This window comes from Convolutriloba macropyga, chromosome 12 (assembly GCF_964194025.1).
Source record: "Convolutriloba macropyga chromosome 12, txConMacr16.3, whole genome shotgun sequence".
Lineage (NCBI taxonomy): Eukaryota > Metazoa > Xenacoelomorpha > Acoela > Convolutidae > Convolutriloba > Convolutriloba macropyga.
The window spans coordinates 16,570,642-16,592,630 of NC_134479.1; the positions used below are offsets into that span (position 1 = coordinate 16,570,642).

Here is a 21,989-nt window from a genome sequence, read left to right on the forward strand (position 1 = left end):
CTCGTTGCGATAACTTTCAAAAAGATCAATAGTCAAAGTCTTAATAAAAATAAAACTAATAAGAATTCAAGACTTATTTTCTTGAGATCGGCAATGTATGGGAACAAAGTCGATATAGCAAACAAAATCCTGTTTCGGTACAGGAAATCCAAATTTTTTGTATTTCTCAACATATAAGATTCACCGTATAAGACTCAAAGTATAAGGCTCAATGTACGTAAGATTTACTGCATCAGACAACTAGCAAGGTTGTCGGCCAAACGTAATTGATGCTCTTTTCAAGGTCGGAATAGGTCAAAATGCTATTAATTTGACCTCTGGATTCCATTAATATAAAAAAAGAGATTTTGTCCCACCGGGGTTCGAACCGCAACCTCTAGATTAAGGGGCCTGGGTCCTAACCATTAGGCTATATCCCAGTTGGAACAATCTGTGCAAACGCACAAGTAATATGATCTTTCATTTACGCTTACACGCAATTGCGTCAGCAACATCTTCAGTCCCCAAAACTGATGATTCGAAAACTGGTATCAAATTAACAATAGGGCGAATCAATGAGCCGGATTTTGTTTGAACTTGGGCGGACCGTGCGATGCCGTCGTTACCATAACGTAGACTCAAAATGCGGGCCAGTGGATAATAGCCTCTTGGGCTGTCGCTATCGATTATCCAAACTAGGTCACCGGCTTTCAAGATTTCATCGGAAGGAGTGTTCCATTTACAACGACAATTCAATGGGGGGAGATATTCTTTCAACCATCTTTTCCAAATCGCATTAGCGTACGCTTGCGCTCTGGGGTATCGCTTTCGGTGATTGAAGTCATCGACAGGGGTGAGTGAAGGAAGGCAAGTACTGCGATTCCCCGAAAGAAAATGGTTTGGCGTTAATGCATCTAAATCGTTTGCATCGGAAATTACGGAAGTCAATGGGTGGTTGTTTAGTGACTGTTCCACCAGACAGAAATTAGAGTCTACAAAAAAGGGTCTGTAAAGGTCTACAATATCATCAAAACAAGATTTTGAGACACATGAAACCGAATGCATGTCACTTCGAAGAGGGCAGCACTAGATGAGGCCATGTAGATCTTGACATACTTGGAACAATTTTACTAGTTTGGGATTCTCCTAATTTGCAATTGACAACCTTTACAGTCACGATGACAGAATTAGTTGAAGTTCAGTCTATGTCCGTGATAACAGTGGATATCATAAGTGAAGTTTTATCATAAAAGTGCAGTTAAATCGTGTTCTTAATTACCGAGTGGGGTTTGGTCACTATTTGTTTGATTTCTCGGTTTGGTGAGGGATAAAAGTATTAAGAGGCTAGATCTACGGGACGCGGACTTTGAATACAACTTTCTGGAATTAGATTCCACGCCTTGAATTTTTTAGAGTCTACACTAGCAAGAAACTAAATGATCCTGTCGTACTGATCTTGTTTAGATCATAGGAACTCATCATGAAAAATCTACAACTTTTAGTCGATTGCAGAGTCTATTAAGAAATGAATTAAGTTTAAATTGAGCAATCATTAAAAAATGAAGCTCAGAAGTCCAAAACAACGTTCACTCAAACTCATATAAAAATAGTCCTTTCACGGGGTTGGAATAAGATATATGATTATTATCTGAAATTTCGAGCGTTGATTGACTTAATTTTTGAAAGGTAAGTTGAAGAACTAGTTACTGTGCCAGCTTTTAAAACACAAATTTCATATATGGTGTGCCCTTAACTTTCGGTTAAAGTTTTTCAATAAAACATCAAATTTAACTTAATAAACTATATTTCCAAAGAGAATTGAAAGTAATCATCGATAATTATATATGAAAATATTTGCATTGTAGTGAATAGCTAGCGGCAAGCATTAAATTGGAGATTTTTAGTCTTCATAATTGTTAGCGAAATTCTGGGCTCTGTTGGAGCAGTGCTGCAAATCATTGAGAAAAATATCTGGTTTTGTCTTCTAAATTAGATTGGCGCACTCTCTATTATATTGTCTGAACCGCAGTTCTGGGTGCGCTTGTTAGTGTTTGTATTTCTTCAGCATCTCAAACTCTGTGTTTTTGTTTTGGAGTTTGTTATGAGTCAGAATTAGTTTTTCAAATCGGTGCTAAATCTAACTGCAATTCAAAAGCACATTGCATTTAATATTCCCATAAGCATTGACAACTATGATGAAATTGAGGATCATACGCGGATTATTCCAGAAGTCAAAACAAAAAACTATTGAAGAAGCCTTAGTATTGATTTCACTGGTTGGCCAGAAAACTGCATTATGCATGTGCCAATTCCACTAAAGCTAGCAAAATGCCGCTTGACTGAACATGATGGTGTTATCAAACATAAATTGACGCAAGAAATGCATATTTTTGTTGAAACCGCAACCTCAGCAGACTTTAAATTTCTCTCGTACACTTTGCCAACCTAGCCAACACAATTTTCAATTATTCAATTTCTGTGGCTTCAACATCTTTTTGTCTTGCAAGCTCAGTCAGCCAGATAAGGAAAAGTCCGGCAGGTAACCAGCAACAAAAACAATGTCCTTCTCAATCAAAATCAATCAAATAGATCAATTGAAAACACAGATAGACCATTCACAGCAAGTCAACGACATAAAGTTTGCCGTTACCGCAAACTCATATGTGAAGAAAAGGAACTATGTCGGAAACATAGTGTCAGTGGACGGCTTCAGCAAATTCGCCGGCAAGTCTGTCAAAAAATTAGCTCCTGGTTCATGCTCGGCTATCTGTGGAGGTAATACCTTGGATTCGCGTAGCTGCTAAATTGGGAGAAATCTCCATGGATTTTATACATGACGCACGTTTCTATGACATCAATATGAATACAAAAGTATATCGGTAATTTATTTGTATCTCCTACAGTAACAAAACTTAGACCAATTAATGGAGAAAAAATTAAATTTTTGGCAAAATCTCCTTAACAATTTCCAAATGTTCCTTGCAAAGAACATTTGCTTTCACTTTTGTAATGCAACCTTTAACAACCTTATACTCCTTTCTTCGAGACAATCACTTACAGGTTGATGAAAAACATTTATCAGTGAAAGTAGTCGACAACTGATTTCTCTTTGACTGAAACCCATTTGAATGGGTGAGAGGAGAAACTTTCGTTTGATCCAAAGTCTTTTGATAAAAACCATTTTGAATCGTCAAATGTTGTTTTGGTTATTATTAGATTTTCCGATAATAGTTGTTTAGGTTTGCAGAAATCCTGTTATTCCAAGTTAAGTTTGTGAACTGCTTTATGAGTAGGCTCAACAACGAAATTCACATCACCAAAAAAAATGGAAATTTTTATTGATGACAGTTTTGACTACGAAATATCAAGAAAAAAGTTCCTAATTTTCATGTAAATTTTGTCGTTAAAACGGTTCAAAAAATGGTGAAACACGGTTCCTGCCAACCAAGACAACTAACACCAAAAAAAAATTAATCAAAGCTAAAATTTTGAACATTTGAAATATTTTGGATCAATTGGACTTCAATAAGTACCTCTGCCCCACCTATACATCTGGCTCCGAAGTGAGAGAGAGAGAGAGAGAGCGAGAGAGAGAGAGAGAGAGAGAGAGAGAGAGAGAGAGATAGAGAGAGAGAGAGAGTTTGGCAGTTGGAGACCCTTGCGGCGACAATCCCTCTTTAAATTACATCAGATTTCAAGACAATTTTCCAATGCCACAACTTTCGGTGGTGGAACATTGATAAAGCAGCCATTAGTACATATCTCGTTTTTTTAAAATCATTGGAAACCCATTTGCGCTGAAAAAGGCTATAAGAATTTACAAAGATTCACTCAGGAAGCATTTCATAACATTACAGATGGATCTCTATACTCAGCAGACGTTTCAGTGGAAACTTTTGATATCGTATTTCATCTAGAAACAATTGACCACTTTTTGGCACTTAAATGAGTAAAGATAAAAATTCATATTACCTAATTGCAAAAAAGTTCGAAAAACAATTAGTTTCTTAGGTTTTGAGATATCTTATAAAGGCACTAATTGACAACTAATAGTAATGATAATTTCAACTTCAAGAAGAGCCTTTAAACAACAAAGAGATTTTTTGATCCACGTGCATGTTTCCATTTTACAGTGTTTTTGTTCAACGCTATGCACAGTTTTTGAATCAATACAGAAATTACAAAATTCAAGTCATCTAATACAAAAGAAACCGAAGGCTAGCAAATCCAGCGCCTATTGGATGATCAGCAAACCATTCATGAAAGGCTCTCTGATCATTCGGAATCATTTACTCAACTAAAACTGGCTTTGGAAAACTCAGTACTTCTTTTTCGAATATAATCTTTTCTACACTATCAATAACAACTAATGCCTCGCAAACAGCTGGTGGTTCATGTCCTCACGAAGTATCTTGTTCAGATTAAAAACAACTGATAGCATCTGTCTCATTACGTCTGACTCAAATAATGAGCAAATATAGCAAATTTGACAAAGAGTTTTTTGCATTTCTTGTAGAATTTTCAACAAAAGTTCAGTTTTCTGATCAGATAAAAAGTATGACCTTGTCTTTTTCCGAAAATAAGCCAAACGTTTTCGAATTAAAGCGGATCAACCTCTCCAACAATCAAAATCATCGACAAGCGGGGCACTTAACTTTTCTAGGTGAAAACATTGATGAAAATTTTTTCGTATCAGGAACAGATGACATTGTTCCCAGTTGCCTATATCGTTCATTGATGCCGATGCCAAGAAGAAACACGTAATGCATCTGAATCAGGTATGTATGATGACACGCCTGATCTACCAGAAGAATGGTTAACTTGCGTAGCATACAGGAAAACGACAAAGGATATCAGAAACTTAGCCGTGATAAATTTGTCGTTCAGAGAGAATTTGGTCTTCTAGTTGTCGCTTCTCGCTTCGGCGCCAATTTCAAACAATCTTTGTCAATCAGAGTGCAAATATACCAAGACATTGCAAACATACAAGATTTTGAGACACATGAAACCAAATGCATTTCACTTCGAAGACGGCAACAAGAAATTTAGCCATGTAAGGCTTAACATATTCGGAACACCCCAACAAACTCAATATTGCCCTCATCGGCAAATGACAACCCTTGCAGTCACAATGACAAAATTTATTGAAGGAGCATGTTCGCCAGCAGCGGTTTTCAGTGGTGAAAATTTTCCGAACTCAGGTTCTCAAGCCTTGATATGCCTCTCTTTATTACCACTGATAGAGATTCTTAAAATGAAAATGAAATTTTCGATTGCTTAGGAAAATCTATTGGTTTCTGCAGCATCAGAATCATTGCATGTTGTCCTTAATCTAAAGGTAAAAATAGTTTGGTTTCATAGGACGTTAACAGGAGCGTAAGGAAATGATACGTTTGGCTAAAATTTATTCCAGTTGTTCTTTTTGGAATTAGGACAACGCCCGATGAAAATCGATTTTTCCGCTTCGCCAGCTTTTTATGGTCTTTGGTTACTAATTCCAATTGTGGTAGTAGAATGAACCGTTATAACTGTTGCAATATTTTTTGGTTTGTTTCCGTTTTTGACCCTTTCCCCCAGCTTAATGGGTGCATATTGTTTACCTCCCCCGCAACCGGCGACGCACCTGCCAATTTTTACATAAGGATTTGCTCTCTAATGGCACGTGCTCTGTAATTGGGTGCAGCATAACGTACTGGGGAGGCAAAAACGGAAAAGAACCATTTTTTCGGCAAATTCAGTGTCATCTAGATCATCTACGTTCCAGGAAGGTATTTATGTTAAAAAAAATTTCCTATTGCTGATGTGTATATCGGCGATGATCCTGTAAAGCAGCATTAGAACCTCCAAAAACCGTTTAACATCATGTAATCTCCACAACAGCATGTAGTCTCTATACTGATTTCCACACTGGACCGTTAAAAGTAAATGGTTTCTGTGAAAACATTTAGCACAATGAAGTTGAAATCATTAAAAATTCAGTTGCTCAGAATAAAATTCAATTTTAATTCTCAAAATTAAATTTACAGCCTAAAGTTGCTTAAAAAATGTTGGAACTGAAAAAGAAGCAACAAACAACCAACATATGTCCAGACAGCTCAATTTCTATTTTAATTTTTCAGTTTTGCCGTTTCAATAATTGTGCATAGTTTGGTTAATTTTTATTCACTTTTTTGCGCTATCATAGCATTGGGCGATATGAATAAAACTGCTGGACAAGATGATCAAACTGATGGAGTGTATGGACAGTTTTTTGGGAAGGTAATGTATTATTTTGGGCGTTGCTACATTAAACTTGTCTATATTTTGGCATCTTTAATGGTTATTTCAATTTTAAAGTGCTGCGAGCCGCGGACACTGAGCAGAAGAGACAAGTAGGATTTAAAAACCCTTAGAAACCACTAAGTCAGTTACAACGAAGTTGAAGTCAATTTATCTATTTTGTAGTCAAATATAAAAAGCTATGATTTCGGTAACCTTGTTTTATTTCAATTCCCTCTGATTTTCCCGATATCAATTGATTTCACAATACGGTTATGCTTCCTTTGTAGTAAATTGTCTTCACAATAATCTTTATAGCACTTTTAAAGATTTAAGTTGGGACTACCCAACGGTTACAAGACACATCAGATATTAGAAGCAAAATAACAATTTGTTCTATAAAATAAAAGAAGCTCTGTTTCAAAATGATATTCTATCTCCATTTTTTTAAACGATTGACATTTTTATTGTTTGAAATTTGAAATTTTACTAGGAACAGCCTAAAACTACTAGGAGATTCGCAGAGCTCTATCCAGGTTTCAATTTTACCAAAAAGCATTTTCATCGTTTATCCCAGGTTTTGGTCCAGACCCAAATTGAGCTATGATCAGACCCAATCGAGCGCACACCCCTGTGTTCCCAGACCGAAATTACAGGGTCTGGAAAGCGGTTCGAGCGCACAATAGTCTGGACCATGGTCTGATTTCGGTCTGATCAGAGGTCATTTCGGTCTGGACGGTCTGATCATAGTCTTTATAGTCTGGACCATGGTCTGATTTCGGTCTGATCAGAGGTCATTTCGGTCTGGACGGTCTGATCATAGTCTTTATAGTCTGGACCATGGTCTGGGTTCGGTCTGATCAGAGGTCAATTCTGTCTGGAAGGTCTGATTTCGAGTGCATTATTTTTTCATTTTTTTTTATTTTCTTTGAGGGATGTTGGCTCTGCCAAGAGGCAACAATAAAGCAGCGTTGCGATCAGAGACTCATCTAAAGTCTGATGACTCTGATCAGAAACAAGGAGTCCAGCTGATAGCAAATGCCGGTCCCCTCAAGAGCAAATTTTGATTAACTGAAGACCCCGAGGTTTCTTGTGGAAAACTGTCTAAGTTCATCCATTTAGTCAGAAATATGAACTAAGGGGTATGGTAAATAATTTTTTTTCTCAACAGTTAGGTTTCGTTTTCATTAGCAATATTTTCAGAATTGGTTTTTCCTTAGATGATTTTAATACAGCAAACGCCAGTTTTTTATGAAATGAATATATTATAGCAAAATTAAGAGATTTGTTCATAATTTAAACCTTTCTATGATCAGACTATTTTGAGCGCACATGAGTCTGATCATAGTCTGATTAAGGTCTGAGCAATGGTCTGAAATTGAGTCTGGACCATGGTCTGAAGATGGTCTGATCATAGTCTGTTTATAGTCTGGACAATGGTCTGAGTTTGGGTCTGATCATAAGCGCACTATAGTCTGATCAGAGGACATTTTGGTCTGGAAAGTCTGATCAGAGATCATTTTGGTCTCAATGGTCTGATCAGAGGTAACTTCGGTCTGGAAAGTCCGATCAGAGGTCATTTCAGTCTGCATAGTCTGATCATAGCTCAATTTGGGTCTGGACCTAAACCTGGGATCGCATCTTATTGAACCTTTAAAGCAACTACTTAACAGAAGTCAATTATTACAGAGGAAAAGGAAGACTAGCAAATTGAGTACCTTTTGGATAATCAGCGAATCATTTCTGGTTGGCTTCTTGATCATTAGGAACGTTTTGTTCGAAAAAAATGGCTTTGTCTGCCTAAGTACTCCTTTTCACATATAATCGGAAATTACACTATCAGCAGCAACTAATGTGCAACAATAGTTCGGTTTTTATCTGATAAAAAGTAGAAAGTTGTCCTTAGATTCAGAATCAATGGCTTTCACATTTGAGCGAAACAACAATCTTATCCAACAGTCTAGGTCCTCCACAGGTGAGACAACTGTCTTTTTTAGCAGAAACCATCAAGGATAACCATCCCATATCAGGAGCAGATTACAATGTTTCCAATTGCCTATTATGTTCATCTCTTGCTTCTGATGCAAAAGCAGAAACGCGTAATGTATCTGTATCAAGTTTATACGTTGATGTTCTTGATCTTCCATAGTTAGAAAAACGAAAATATGACAGTTTTGACACCAAAAGCGTAGACAAAACTTAAGTGGCGCACCGTACAGGAAATTGAACTAGGAGATCATATTTTTTGTGATAAATTGGTCTTTCAGACACAATTTTAACTCCTAGTTGTCGCTTTTCGTTTTCCTGCCCATTTCCAACTATCTCTATCAATCTGATTAAAAATTTAAAACAATAAGACAATAAAACAACAAAGGTTTACGTAGCCAAAAGCAGTTCAACTAAAAAAATTCGTGCAAAAAAAGGTCTACAATGTCATCAAAACAAGATTTTGAGACACATGAAACCGAATGTATGTCACTTCGAAGACGGTAGCACTAGATTAGGCCATGTAGATCTTGACATATTTGGAACAATTTTACTAGTTTGGGATTCTCCTAATTGCAATTGACAACCTTTACAGTCACGATGACAGAATTGGTTGAAGTGCAGTCTATGTCCTTGATAACAGTGGATATTATAAGTGAAGTTTATCCTAACTCTTGTTCTCAAAACCTGGTCTCCATTTAATACCACTGATAGAGGTTTGCGATTTGAAAATGAATTTTTTGATTGCTCAGGAAAGGCTGACAGTTTTTAGCCTCTTGAGAACCATTGCATATCGTCCTTAATCTAAAGGTCAAAAGAGATCGATTCATAGAACGATAAATAACGCAATGGGAAATGATGCGTTTGGATTAAATCTGTTTACATTGTTCTTTTTGGAATCCGGATAAGATGAGATGAAAGTTAATTTTCCCACTCCTTCTGCTACTTTTAGTCTTCGGAAAACGACTTCAGTTGCTCAGGAAAATTTCAAATGAAAAAATTATTATTTCAATTAAAAAATTCAATTAAAAATATTACGAAAATAATGGAACTTGGAATGAACCAACAAACAACCAACTTATGTCCAGACAACACACTCTCCTTTTTAAGTGTATATTTTTCCTTTTTAATAACTTTAATTACTGAGTTATTACAGCATTGGCCGATTTGGACAATTTGGACAAACTAATGGCCAATCTGATCCAACTACTGGCGTGTATGGACAGTTTTTGCCTGCAAAATGTATTATTTGGGCTTTTCTACGCTTTATTTTTGTTAACCCTGTGTAGCTTTAGTGATTATCTTAGTTTTGCGGGTTTTTGAATCTCCGACACGCAGCGGGAGAGACATGTAGGAATCAAAATTTTAAAATCACATAGTCAAATATAAAGAACAAGAAGTCAAATTGTTGAATAGGTAGCCAAAAAAATAGAAAAAAAATTATTTCTTTTAAACCTAATTTGATTTCATTCTGTTTGACTTTCTTAATATCAATTGATTTCACATTATGCTTTTGCCTAATCTGATCTAAACTATTTTCACAATAATTTTCACAGCAAATTTAAAGAATTATGTTGGAGCTCTCAAACACTTCACAGGACAAATCAGTTATTATACTAGGACGCCAAGTAGTTAAATTCCTTACCCAAGTTGATTTCGAATGGTTATCTTGCAAGAATCCGGCAGATTCTGCCAGAATATTGCAAGATTTCTGTCAGAATCTTGCAAGATAACGATTCTTTCTGGCCGAATCTTGCAAGATAACGATTCTTTTTGGCCGAAACTTGCAAGATAACAATTCTTTCTTGCCGAAACTTGCAAGATAACCATTCATTCTGCCGGAAACTTGCAAGATAACCATTTTTCTGCCAGAATCTTGCAAGATAACCATTTTTCTGCCAGAATCTTGCAAGATAGTAATTTTTCTGCCAGAATCTTACAAGAGAATCATTTCTCTGTCAGAATCCTCTAATATATCCACTTTCTGGCAAAAGATCCTACAAGATGAATTAATTAATGCTAGTAATTATGACAGCAAGAGATATGCGCGAAATCTTTTCTAAAGTTCTTAGAAGCTCAAAAAAATGGCCGTGAGTAATCACATTTTTGGGCATTGGCAAGACAACTTCAGCGTAAGTAGGTGAATTAAATGAAAGGAAACTGTTTAAGATGCAAAGAAAAACATCACCTAATTTTTTCATCAGAAAAGGTAATATAGACGTGTAGCTTTGTAAATCTTGATAAAGTTGTAGGGAAAAAAGTTTTTAATATTAATTTATTTTAGGTGAACAGCTCTCAAAGGCAAACTTTAATTTGCTTTTTTTTAAGATAATTCATATTTTCCAGATTTAAAATCTATTCAAATGTATTATTATTCTTAAAAAAACACGCAACTGATTCTTAAGTAAATTCCTGGTCAAAATGAAATGTGTTGCTTTAATGAGAACTAATAAGAGGACAGCTCGACCGCAACGAACTTACAAGAATCTTGCAAGATAAACATTTCTCTGGCAGATCTTGCAATATAACCAATTTTCTGCCAGGCCTTGCAAGATAACCCTTTTTCAGCCAGATCTTGCAAGATAGGCAGTTTTTGCAAGATTCTGACAGAATCTTGCAAGATAACCATCTGGTTTCTACTGGGGTATACTCAAAAAGAAACTCGGTTTCATAAATGTTTCCTCTCAAGTTTTTCAAAATGCTGACAAAGGACTCCAAATTTGTTAATGATTAGGAATTCAGAGTACTTTAATATACTGGTGTTATAAATGCATTTTCTAGACTAATTAGAAAACACTGTTTTGATTTCAATCCTTGAAAGTTTATTGCAGATGGGTAATAGTTGCATGTTTTCCCTTCTATAGAACCCGCGTATGAGACCCGGTTTTTTTTGTGATTATCTCAACATTCAATAGCTATGTAGATTTCTTTTTACACTCAAAAATTGGTTTTTAAAATTAGGGCTCCTTTTCTCCTTTTGGATGTTGAGAAGTATGATAATACCAAAAATTTTGCCGATTTCCGCAAAAATGGTATTGAAGGCTTGGTAGATTGTTTTTTGCTGTGGTCTTGGCTCTATTTGCTTCAATCTCAGATAGATTAAAACTTTCATGGTGGTTTGCTATTTGTTTTTTTTACGAAATTCACTTTCTCCTTCGATGTTTAACATCGCTTATGAAGTTCAACATAGCCTTTATTCTGATCATCTCGTAGTTTTTGCTTCACTAAATTCCGTCATTTTTTGAACCCGTAAAAAACTTTTGTGTTTTTGAGAAAATTTGTTTTGATTGTATAAAAGATGTTTTTCTGCTAATAGTTTTTTGATTTGTTTCGAATCCGTGGTGTAGTTGGAATAAATGATGGTCAAGTCTACTCTGAAAAATTTCATTGATTTTTGTAAACATTTCATTGCATTTTTCTTGTTGATACATAGGTTGTCTTCATAGCGCAGAGGTCACTTCCGCAGAGGTTGCTTAGCTGCAGAGGTCACTCTTAAATTTTTCCCTCGAGAAAGATTTAATTTTTCTTTTGAATAAAGGCCTACTTTTGATAATCCTTACCACTTCTAAATTAGTCTGATAAAATTTGATGAGACCCTCAGCCTCAAAATGTGGCATAAAAATTTTTTGTTCTAAATTTTGATAATTTTGTAAGGAAACAGTGATCGATAAGCGATTGATTGGTTTTGCTGCTGTGTGTTAGAGTGCTCACATTCGTCTGGTTAAAAGCTAGTTCAGATGTAAAGTTAGCAAATTTTTTTTCTGTTTTTTTGTGGAATTGGTCATTTTTTGTCACTAAACAATGGAAAACTGTCTGTTGAGGAGCATGCTTTAGAGACTTGCATTATACAAAGTGTTCAACAAAAATTTAGTTCTCAGACGTGCGTTAATTTCGAGCCGCCTTGTGAAGAGAGTTTGTGTTAGCAAGTCTTACCCACTTTTAACTTTGACGTGTTCATTGATTCAAAATCTAACACCCCACTCTCGATCTACTCCTGAAAGTTTCGAGCAAGTTTTTTTGAAGGATTTTTGCATGTTTTAAAGTGATAATTGCTAAAACTGACATTAACTTCTTGCTGCTCTGTAGTCCACGTTTCAGTATTTATGAGTATAGTTTGCCAATTCACTTTTTGCATCTAACTTGAGAGCTCCTCAGCCTTATTTTCTATGATGCGTGCTTTTATAGAAAAGAATAGGACATAAAGCATTCTGGCAGGTCATTTACGAAACGAAGGACGAAGAGAGGGACCTTGGGGAACTCCATTGTAAACTTGAATAGGTGTAGACGAAGAATTCTCGATCTTGAGGCGTTGTTGTTTTCGGTGAATTAGTTTAAATTGAGTTTCAGGCATGCCAATGAACGCCGAACTTCTGGAGTTTATCTAGTAGAAGACCCTGATTTACTTTGTCGAAGGCCATTTGGAAGTCAACATAGAACAAGTTTAGATATTAAAAGTCGACATCATCCAGATTAACAAAATCATGATGAAGGTAATTGCTGAGATTTGTTGTCTTTCAACTTTGCTTTCGGAATCCATGCTGTTGATCAGAGAGCTGCGGTGAGATGACTTGATGATGTTGTCGAGCGTTAGTGTGAGACTACTTGACGATCGCCATTGTTGAAGATTGGACCAATCTCACTTGATTCTCCAAGCGCTCGGGTATGTTTGTTTATTAGGTACTGTGTTGAAAAAGATTGCAATCGATTTGTTGAGAGATGGCGCCAGTTCAACTAAGAGGGCGTTGCCTATCCTCTCAGATTTTTTGTTGTTTTTCGCTTGTCGAGATTCAGAAGTGTTAATAGAATTTCTCCTGAGGTAAAATGCAATTCTGTTATCAATGGTTCTGAGATTTCAGTCTTTCTTTGTTTGGGTTCTGCAGCAGCAATGACAGATTTGAAGTATTTGTTTAAAAGATTGGCTTTTCCAGATTCCTATTCAGCGTTCGAATTGTCAAGATGCAATTCACTTGGGACAGAGCTAGTTTTTGACTAACTTCTCGGATACTTCTGAATCTCTGAGAATTTGCTGTTCTCGAAGATTTTCTTTTCAATTGTTCATTGATCTTCGTTGAGCATGACCGCTAGTTGGGATTGAGCAGCTTCATTTTCTTCATCTGTTATGATTTTGAACTGTTGAGATTTGGAGAACCTTGGCTAATCCGAGCCAGAGGTTCAAGGAGCACGCTTTCGGCACCCAAATTGCTGACAGTGTGGATTGCTGGAAGAGGAAGCGTTCTGTACATTTCGCTGAAAATTGCTCAGTTGTGTGATCTGGTGGGATCTTTTGAGCTGACCCAGGAAGCTAATTGGGACCAGTGTTTCATCGTTACAAGATTTCATAGTGCCGGAAAAACTATTGCTCAAGCAAGAAATCCAAATTACTGAAACAGTATGGATTAAAAGGAATGGAATCAATGAATTCATTTATTTCATTCCAATTTGCTCTTTTCAGACAGAATCTGGAGAAGTCGAGATTCTTCATGGATGTGAAAATTCTTTGATGAGAGAATGTTTATTTGAGCTGGAGTTTGACGGAGACCGGTGGGTGATCAGAACTGAAAAAAATATTCATCTGTACGTCATTGGAAACATCAGTATTTTTTCCGGATTATTCGACAATACGACATCAAAAGACCTGAGTCACCTTTAATATGTTGCTCAAGTTTACAGGCAGAAGTTTCAACTAGAAAAGAGTTCAAAATGATGGGGCGAAATTAATGATATTCAGTAAGTTTGGTTGAGAGCTCACGATTTTGAATTCATTTTGTCTGTGTTTAAGACAAGATAGAGGGGAAACCATCTGGTGTCGATCCCATCGAAACTTACTTTTTTTGGGAAGAATGTAAAAACAGCACATGAGCAAAGGCGTCTCTCTCAGGAGATGGACAATGACACAATCCTGGAAAGCAGACAAACGGTCACAGCTACCCGGGTTGACCGCCATAAACCTTTCTTGGCAACCATATCCAAGCCATAAAAGGACATAGCATACCATGGAGAATTTTCGGCAACTGCAACGAGATGTTCGCCGTGTTTTGAGAAAAGGATTTCAATTGGTCTATTTTTGTGATAGGTTGTATGTTTAGGTAAGAAGGTAGCTATGTTGCTAATACTTCCAGTGAGCCATGTTTCGGCGAGACTGATGATTTAGTATAAAGTTATTATCTGAACGCTGTTGGCAAATTGCATTATACGATGTTGGGCAAGTATGCTGTGAACATTGTACACCGGAATATGGACATAGACAGTGGGTTCTACATTTTTGTGTAATCTGATCCGGACGTTTTATTTTTTACAGAGACATCGCCATCTCCTGCAGATATCTACAGATCTGATACGTTCATTGATTAACTTCCGCCACATCTTGGGAGCATTATATTCTAATTCAGCCTCTCTCGATATTTTTTGGCGCACAAAATCAGCTGTTGCGATTGATTTCAGTTCGCCTGCTGAGGACAGAATAGGTCATCGTTGCCACACTGGAATCTTAAGCAGAATTGTTGAATTTCTCTATTCGTTAAAATTGTCCAAGCGGGCAGAATCACCATTGTCAGCCACTACTTCAAGATGAGACACTATTTTCTGGATTGCTGTGAGATCATACTCATGACGCACTCCTAGATTTGTTCACTTTCGACTAAGCGATATGATAAAGTTTTATACCGGTCAGATTCACTTGGGCAGCGATGTTTTTTTTTCTAAATGACCTGAATAACAGTTTGTGGCTTCCGTGGATGTATAGTTTCGGTTCCTTCAACACTTGTTTTGAGCTCTTTCCTCTCGGATTCAAGACTATATATCTGCGTTTGGTCCGTCCAGCAGCTAAGTTTCATCTGAACTTCTTGTTTCATGAATACAGTGATTGCACAGAATCAACGCATTTTCACCAGGTGCTTGAATATCTTTTAGGGCAATATCAGACAAATCCTTGCATGTTGCAGTTAGATGCATAAGCCATACACAAGATACGCATTCAAATAAGTGGTCAGATTTTTTTAAAATTGAACAGTTCTAATAGAGCCTGAAAAAGAGTTTACAGATAGCTGGCATGAAAGCCATCATGCTGCGCGTCATAATAAAGAAGAGAGAACCTAGGCGACTCCGAGCCAGAGACTCAAAGAGCACGCTCTCAGTTCTGAGTTGAAAGAATGAAAATTCACCCTAGATATCGATGTGCTGTTTTTTCCTCGCATTTATCTAAACGACTTCATCGTTTACTTTCTCGAGTATTGAAGATCAGTTTGAAATCCGGGAAGTAATATAAAACAACACCAAGGGTGCACAGTTCCTGGTCCTTTGACTGGAATTAAAAACATGAAACATAAAACTATTTAAGAATAACAAGTTTTGTTTGAATAATAAATTTAACAAATAATGACATTGAAATACTAGTCAACGGTTGTCATTTTGCTCAATTTGAAAACTACTTTTTAGCGATTCAAAACAATGAAATGAATAAAAAACATGGAATAGATTTCCTGGGTATGGCACACTTTGATGAACAGAGAAAAATCTCTGGTAAATGGTACCAGAAGCCAACAGACACTGATACAATTCTAAAATTCTGTAGCTGCGCTTCCCCAGCAATAAAGCAATATTGTGGTGCATGATATCCAAAGGCTTTTTTGACCTAAAAGCAACTGGCATTACTTTGATGAAGCCCCAAGAATCAATAAAAACCTATCAATAAAAATTAATAAAAAAATTAATATCCTCAAAATTGGTCGTCAGGCATTGTTACAAGGACAATTGAAAAATATATAGATGACTATAAAAAGACCGCAAAGGACCGCAAATGAAAACAGCAGCAGAAATCATGTCAAACTGTAAGTTTAAGCACTAAGACATTCTCACACTTTTTGTCCAGTATAGAGACAAATTAGGCCCTAGACTCAAGGAAAATCTGCAAAAGATAACGAATCTGACAGTGATTTACACAACACGGAAATTAAAATCTGTTTTCCATCACTAAAGTCCATATTTGGCCAGCATCTGAAATTGCACGTGGTGTACGTGGTATGCGGATGGCAGAGCATCAAAAAAGTACTCATCAGTAGGTCAGCAAGTAAGCAAATGTAGTGGCACATCACGCCCGTTTGATTGGCGTAAAACAGATCAGTCCAATTTGCCACAAAAACTAAAAGCGCTACATATGGCACAATGGAAGCCAATGCTGAACACGCGCGATGAGTACAGTATCCAGGAGTTGACAATGAGTTGCTAGTCAACGGTTGTGATGTTGCTCAATTCGAAAATTACGTTTTAGCGAATCCAAACATTGAAATGATCCAAAAGGTTACGAAAACGATAGAAAGCCACTAAGAACCTCAAATAAATGTAAATTCAACAATCTTGAGACAGACATTAAAAACGAACTTGAAAAACAATTTTCAAAGAATTTTTTGTTTTTACCGACAAACAATATTCTGAGAACCTCTTATTTTATAATTGACTTAGCTCTTTAGCAAATAATAAATTCATCAGACAATGAGTGTTTTAATAAGTTTAATATTATGTTGAACTATAAATTTTTTAATAAATTTAAAATTATGCTATTATTTGGAGCTCGTAAATTTCAGCTCATTGACATCAATTTGTTCGGATGGTTTCTGTCATATTTCAAATGCAAGACTTGTGATTTCATAGTTTAGAAGAATGAAAAGAAAATAGGAGAAAATAACACAAAAATTGCCAAAAATAAAAAATTTTTAGTTTCTAGTCATTTCAGGAAGGCAAAGCAACCAAATTATCTGCAGACAATTAGATTTCTGTTTTTTGGGGTTTTTATTAACAGTTATCCTGTTGGCCCAATTGGTCAGCTTTTTGTTGATGTTGCATGTTTTTTCCATTTGTAGACAATGCGAAAATTGAAATCGTTCAACTTATCAAAAAACACCTCATAATTGAGTTTAGAAATTTTGCTTCTGAACAGACTTTTACTTCGTTTTGAGAAAAACTTAGAAATTTCCATAGATTTAGTGTGATAGTTAAAGTTGTAATCAATCTGTACCAAATAATTTTCTCTCAATTCAATTCCCATCAGCTTTATTGACGATTGGCGCTTCTGAAGAGAAGGGTCCAGGTTCAGCCGTTGTTTCTACGACGTAAAGATCTTTAACCCACTAATCAAGTCATGCCCAAAAAAGTCCGCAGAAGCGTACAAATATAGTGAGTCGTTAAAGTGCCTCAAGAATGAGCAACGAATACTTGACCTCGAAACCAGTTATTTCCTCCTGCTCGTGTTTTCCTGCATGGGGGCACAGCACTGTTCGCAGAGCGGTTTATGTAACAACTACCTAGCAAAATTGCTGAATCGAAAAACGAATGATGCTCGGACGCACTGTCGTACATACGCACAAGAATACGTTTTTTCGCTTCTGCGCAGCGCTATCATTTGCCTCAGAGGGTGTCGTTGTTCCAAACGGCTGACTGTCATTGATAGTTCTTGCAGTGCCATAGTGCGGGAGGGGAGACTAGATGCATAACAAATTAACTTATATGAAGCAGCTCTAAAAGATTTATAGTGCCTCGTTCCTGTTAGAGGATGGTATGAGCGTGTATTTTGGCGGTAAATTTACATACAATGCAGTGATGTTTCATAGTTGAGGCTCACTGTTCCATCCCTTGCGTGGATCACAAACCCGTTTGATAATTTTTCATTGAGCCTATCGACTTTAACTATTTACAATATTACCAAAGGTGAAACAATTAAGCGTTGTTTCATATTTTAAGTTACTTAGTATCACCTGAATTTATAAGAATTTTTTGTAATTCATGTTTAGCTGTTCGTTTCTTAACGTAGACTTCAGAAGTAAATGATCCCAGTTTCCTGTTCAGCAAATGATTTTTCTCCGATTTCAAAAATTCTGTTTATGAAGCCATATTTTGTTAGATAGAGCATTAGCATAAGTGCGAAAATATCTGCGTGACAACGCCCTGATTGCTGTTCCTTTTATTTGGGTGAATGGTTTTGTGTTATGAAAAAGAGCACGTACACAGAAAAACTGGAAATGTTTTAGATTGCGAACAGTTGAGAAAACTTGAAAAGAGTTGTGATAATATTGTAATGAAAACTGAAAAAGGACTACATAAAAAATTTTGGATATGAGGAAAAAGGGAAAAATACCGGTTAAGGTTTACGAAGCTTTAAGGTCCAGTGGAGCACAACCGGCAAGGTTGCATGAATTAGCTAAAGTACACAAAAAAGAAACCCCTCTGAGACCTGTTCTCTCTATCCCGGGAATTTGTTACCATAAACTTAACAAGTTTCTAACACCCTTTTTCCAAAAGATTGAAGGAGCAAACATAGAAACATACACTAATGACTCACGAAGGACTCTGGAGCAAATAAAACTCGAAAAAGACGAACAAATCCTATCATTAGATGTAAAAATATTATACACCAACGTTCCCGTAAAGGAAGCCATTGACATCGCCCTGCGATCGCTTTATGCTAGCGACTATAAACCAGACATACCTAAAACAACAGTGAAACGTCTGCTTGAATTAGCCGTCACCAACGTCCATTTCAAATGCAATGAAATTTGGTACTGTCAGAAAGACGTATTGGCAATGGGTGCGTCCTTGGCGGTGATTTTGGCAAACCTTTGGATGAAATCGTGGGAACCACAATTGAATTTACAGACACCTAAATGTAAAACCAACACACAATCTAGCACTTGTCGCAATTGCGAACACCGTGAGGCAGCACGTTCCAGGGGTGTTGATTGTGAAGTTTGTAATAGATGGTTCCACGCAAAGTGTCAGCAAATCAGTAACACAGAATATGATAGCATGGAAAACGAGTTCTTGATGTGCTCATTCTGTCGCGAAAATGATCAGACTGACATTAACCATTGGTCCGAAACTAAAGTTTTTCTAAGATATGTTGACGATATTGTGCGAACAGTTAGAGGCGAAACAAAACAGCTGTTAGATGAGGTCAATAACCTCCATCCAAATCTCCAATTTGCATTAGAAACAACAGATGATATAAACATTTTGCCATTTCCGGACAGTTCAATTAACGTACAACCGGAGGGGAAAATTTTTTGCACATGGTATCAAAAACCATCAGATACTGGAACAATTCTGAACTATCGTAGCTGCGCACCCCTGCAACATAAGAAAAGCATAATACAGGGAACAATACGCCGCCTGTTCCGAGCCGCAAGCAATTGGTAAGCGTTCCATGAAGCATTGACAAAAAATGGAGAAATTTGGGAATGTAATCAATATCCTAGGCATTGGGTAGGTAATTCTGTCAAGGATACAATTATCCAGCTGCAAATGAAAGAACAAAGAAAAGGACATAGATATAACACGGATGAAGCCGTAAAACAACAGGAAAAAACGGAGAAACAACAATTTGTATTACAGTACAGAGGCAACATCTCTAATGAATTTGTAAAGAAGTTGAACAAAATTCATTCTGTACAGACGATTTTCACAACTCTAAAACTTAAGAGCTGTTTACCCAGCCTCAAGTCTAGCTTTGATAAGGATCTCAAACCCCATGTGGTTTATGAACTCACTTGTAATGGATGCAAATCCATCTATGTAGGGCAGACATGCCGACATATTACCACAAGGGTTGCAGAGCATGCCAAGGCGGGCTCACCGATGGGAGTACATGCAATCGAGTGCAACGGTGATAAAACAGCCTTCCAGTGGAAGATATTAGACCAATGCAGCAACCAATCTAAGTTAATGACACTAGAGGCGCTCCATATAAGAAAACTGAAACCAGCCATCAACACGCGCGACGAATACCCAACACGAGAATTGACAATGAAAGCTTAGTTTGGAGATGAAAATCCAACTTGAAAGACACGTTATGAAACGAAAATTTCAACTTTACAATTGAACAAAACCAAAGTAAGTTTAAAGCAATATATGTAGACTTTTGATTTAAAAAACCTGTCGATATGCATCTGCTACATCAAATCGAAAATGTATTTTCACTCAGATGTAAAAATTTTGTAGATACGATTGTAGACATGTAAAAATTTGTTTTAAATTTCCTTGAATGATTGATTTCAGCGATTCGCATTTTGTTTTCTGGCTTTTCATTTTAGTATTTTAGTATTTTTTATTGTTTATAACCTGACGATGAACTCAGAGTTCGAAAACGTTTGTAAGAAAGTTTTAAATTGACAATCCTTTTTTTAAAATCTTCATATTTTGTTAGTTTTGTGTCCGCAAAAGGAGGTATTTCGTTCTTTGGTTCCATTCATTTTGGAAGGTCCTGTCCTTTTTTAAAAGTTGCTGATATTCATCAGTGTTTGTAAGTAGTATTTCAACTTTTTTCAGTGGGGATAGTTTTCAGCAATGTTTTCCATGTCAATTTTGACGAAACTGTCAGACGAAGATCACGGAGAATACTGGCTTCGGGTCTTTCCCATTATAGCCTCCCACTTCCCAGCTTAGTGGTCAGTTACCCTATAGCCCCCATCATAGTAATTATACCATAATGGGGGGCTTTGTTTTTATGGGGGAGCTATAATGGGAAAGACCCCTGACTCCTTATAATAGGTGCTTATCTATAAACGTGTTGATATTTTTTATGTTGAATATGTGTTTTGCGATAGTTTAAGAATTTATCTCTTTTATCTCAATATCAAATCATTCATTTTGTCAACTCTCCTTTACGGATCTGAGATTTGGTCTCCCTCCTGTGCTGAACTAACAAAATTAGAGAGTTTTCAAATTAAAAGAACTAAGTGGATTTGCTCAGCAAGCTCGTATCGAGATAGACTTTTGAAGTGTAAATTACTGCCGATTTGCTGCATGCTGCAGTTCAAAGATCTTACGATGCTGAATAGAATCTTGACGGGCAAATATGATTTAAGTGCGATGCAACTCATTCAAATTCAATACAATCAACGCTTGCGAAGCTCGTCCAAACCAATTTTGATTTTGAATAGAACAAAGAAATCCATATGTGAAAAGAACTTTCTGTTTAGAGCTGTGAAACTGGGAAATTTAGTTCAAACTTGCACGAGTCTCAATATTTTTATGGATTCCTGTCTTTTTAAAAGTAAACTTAAAACTCTTTTACTTGCTTTTGTTAATGAAAAGTTTGATAATTATCATTTTAGGTTCTTATTCTGATTTCCTTTGATATATAATGCCTCATGAAGCAATTAAGTCTTATACTACTACTACTTCTACTACATGCTTTCACCTGAAACTAGTTTTTAGATGATTCGCAATTAACACCTTTCGTTCAAAACGGGACCTTTGGTTCATAACGGGACATCGTTACAAATTCCATTTATATAGATAAGTTTGGAAACAATTAGTTTTTGCTTTAAATTGCGACTTGTGAACACGAGCCATGTTATGAAAGGCCAAACTTTACGACTTGAGTTTGAGCTCATTGACAAAATCAATCCTGCTAACGAATACTTTTGTTTATGTTTACAGATAGAATGCCTAAAGATAAAGCGAATTCCTTTAAGACGCTTGGTATAAGCTATGAATCTTTAAAGGGTCTGAAGGCTCACAGTTTCAACGAACCGACGCTAATTCAACAGAAAGCTTTACCACCTGCGCTTGCTGGGAAGGACGTGCTGGGTGCCGCACAAACAGGCAGCGGAAAAACGCTGGCTTTTGTGATTCCTATGCTCGAGCTTCTTAAAGCGGAGAAGTATTTGCCAAAACATGGATTAGGTAACTCAGTCTTTTTGTTTTAACCGTTTAATGTATGTGTAAACAAACGTTTAATTTTAATTTATATGAAGTGTATTTTTTGTATTTTCTCA

The 21,989-nt window shown here is 36.5% G+C and overlaps 1 protein-coding gene across 2 annotated transcripts in view; it reads left to right on the forward strand.

Annotated features, from left to right (window-relative positions):
• The window catches only part of LOC142350883 (polyribonucleotide 5'-hydroxyl-kinase Clp1-like), a 438,433-nt gene that overhangs the window by 358,481 nt on the left and 57,963 nt on the right, over positions 1 to 21,989 (forward strand). Inside the window, exon 2 of one of the 2 annotated variants that reach the window (XM_075402866.1) lies at positions 21,650 to 21,897. The exons of the other annotated variant lie outside the window; for it this stretch is intronic. Coding sequence (XP_075258981.1) covers positions 21,657 to 21,897 — 241 coding nt within the window. The 5' untranslated portion in view covers positions 21,650 to 21,656. The remainder of the gene's footprint in view (positions 1 to 21,649; positions 21,898 to 21,989) is intronic. 2 annotated transcript variants of the gene reach the window in all.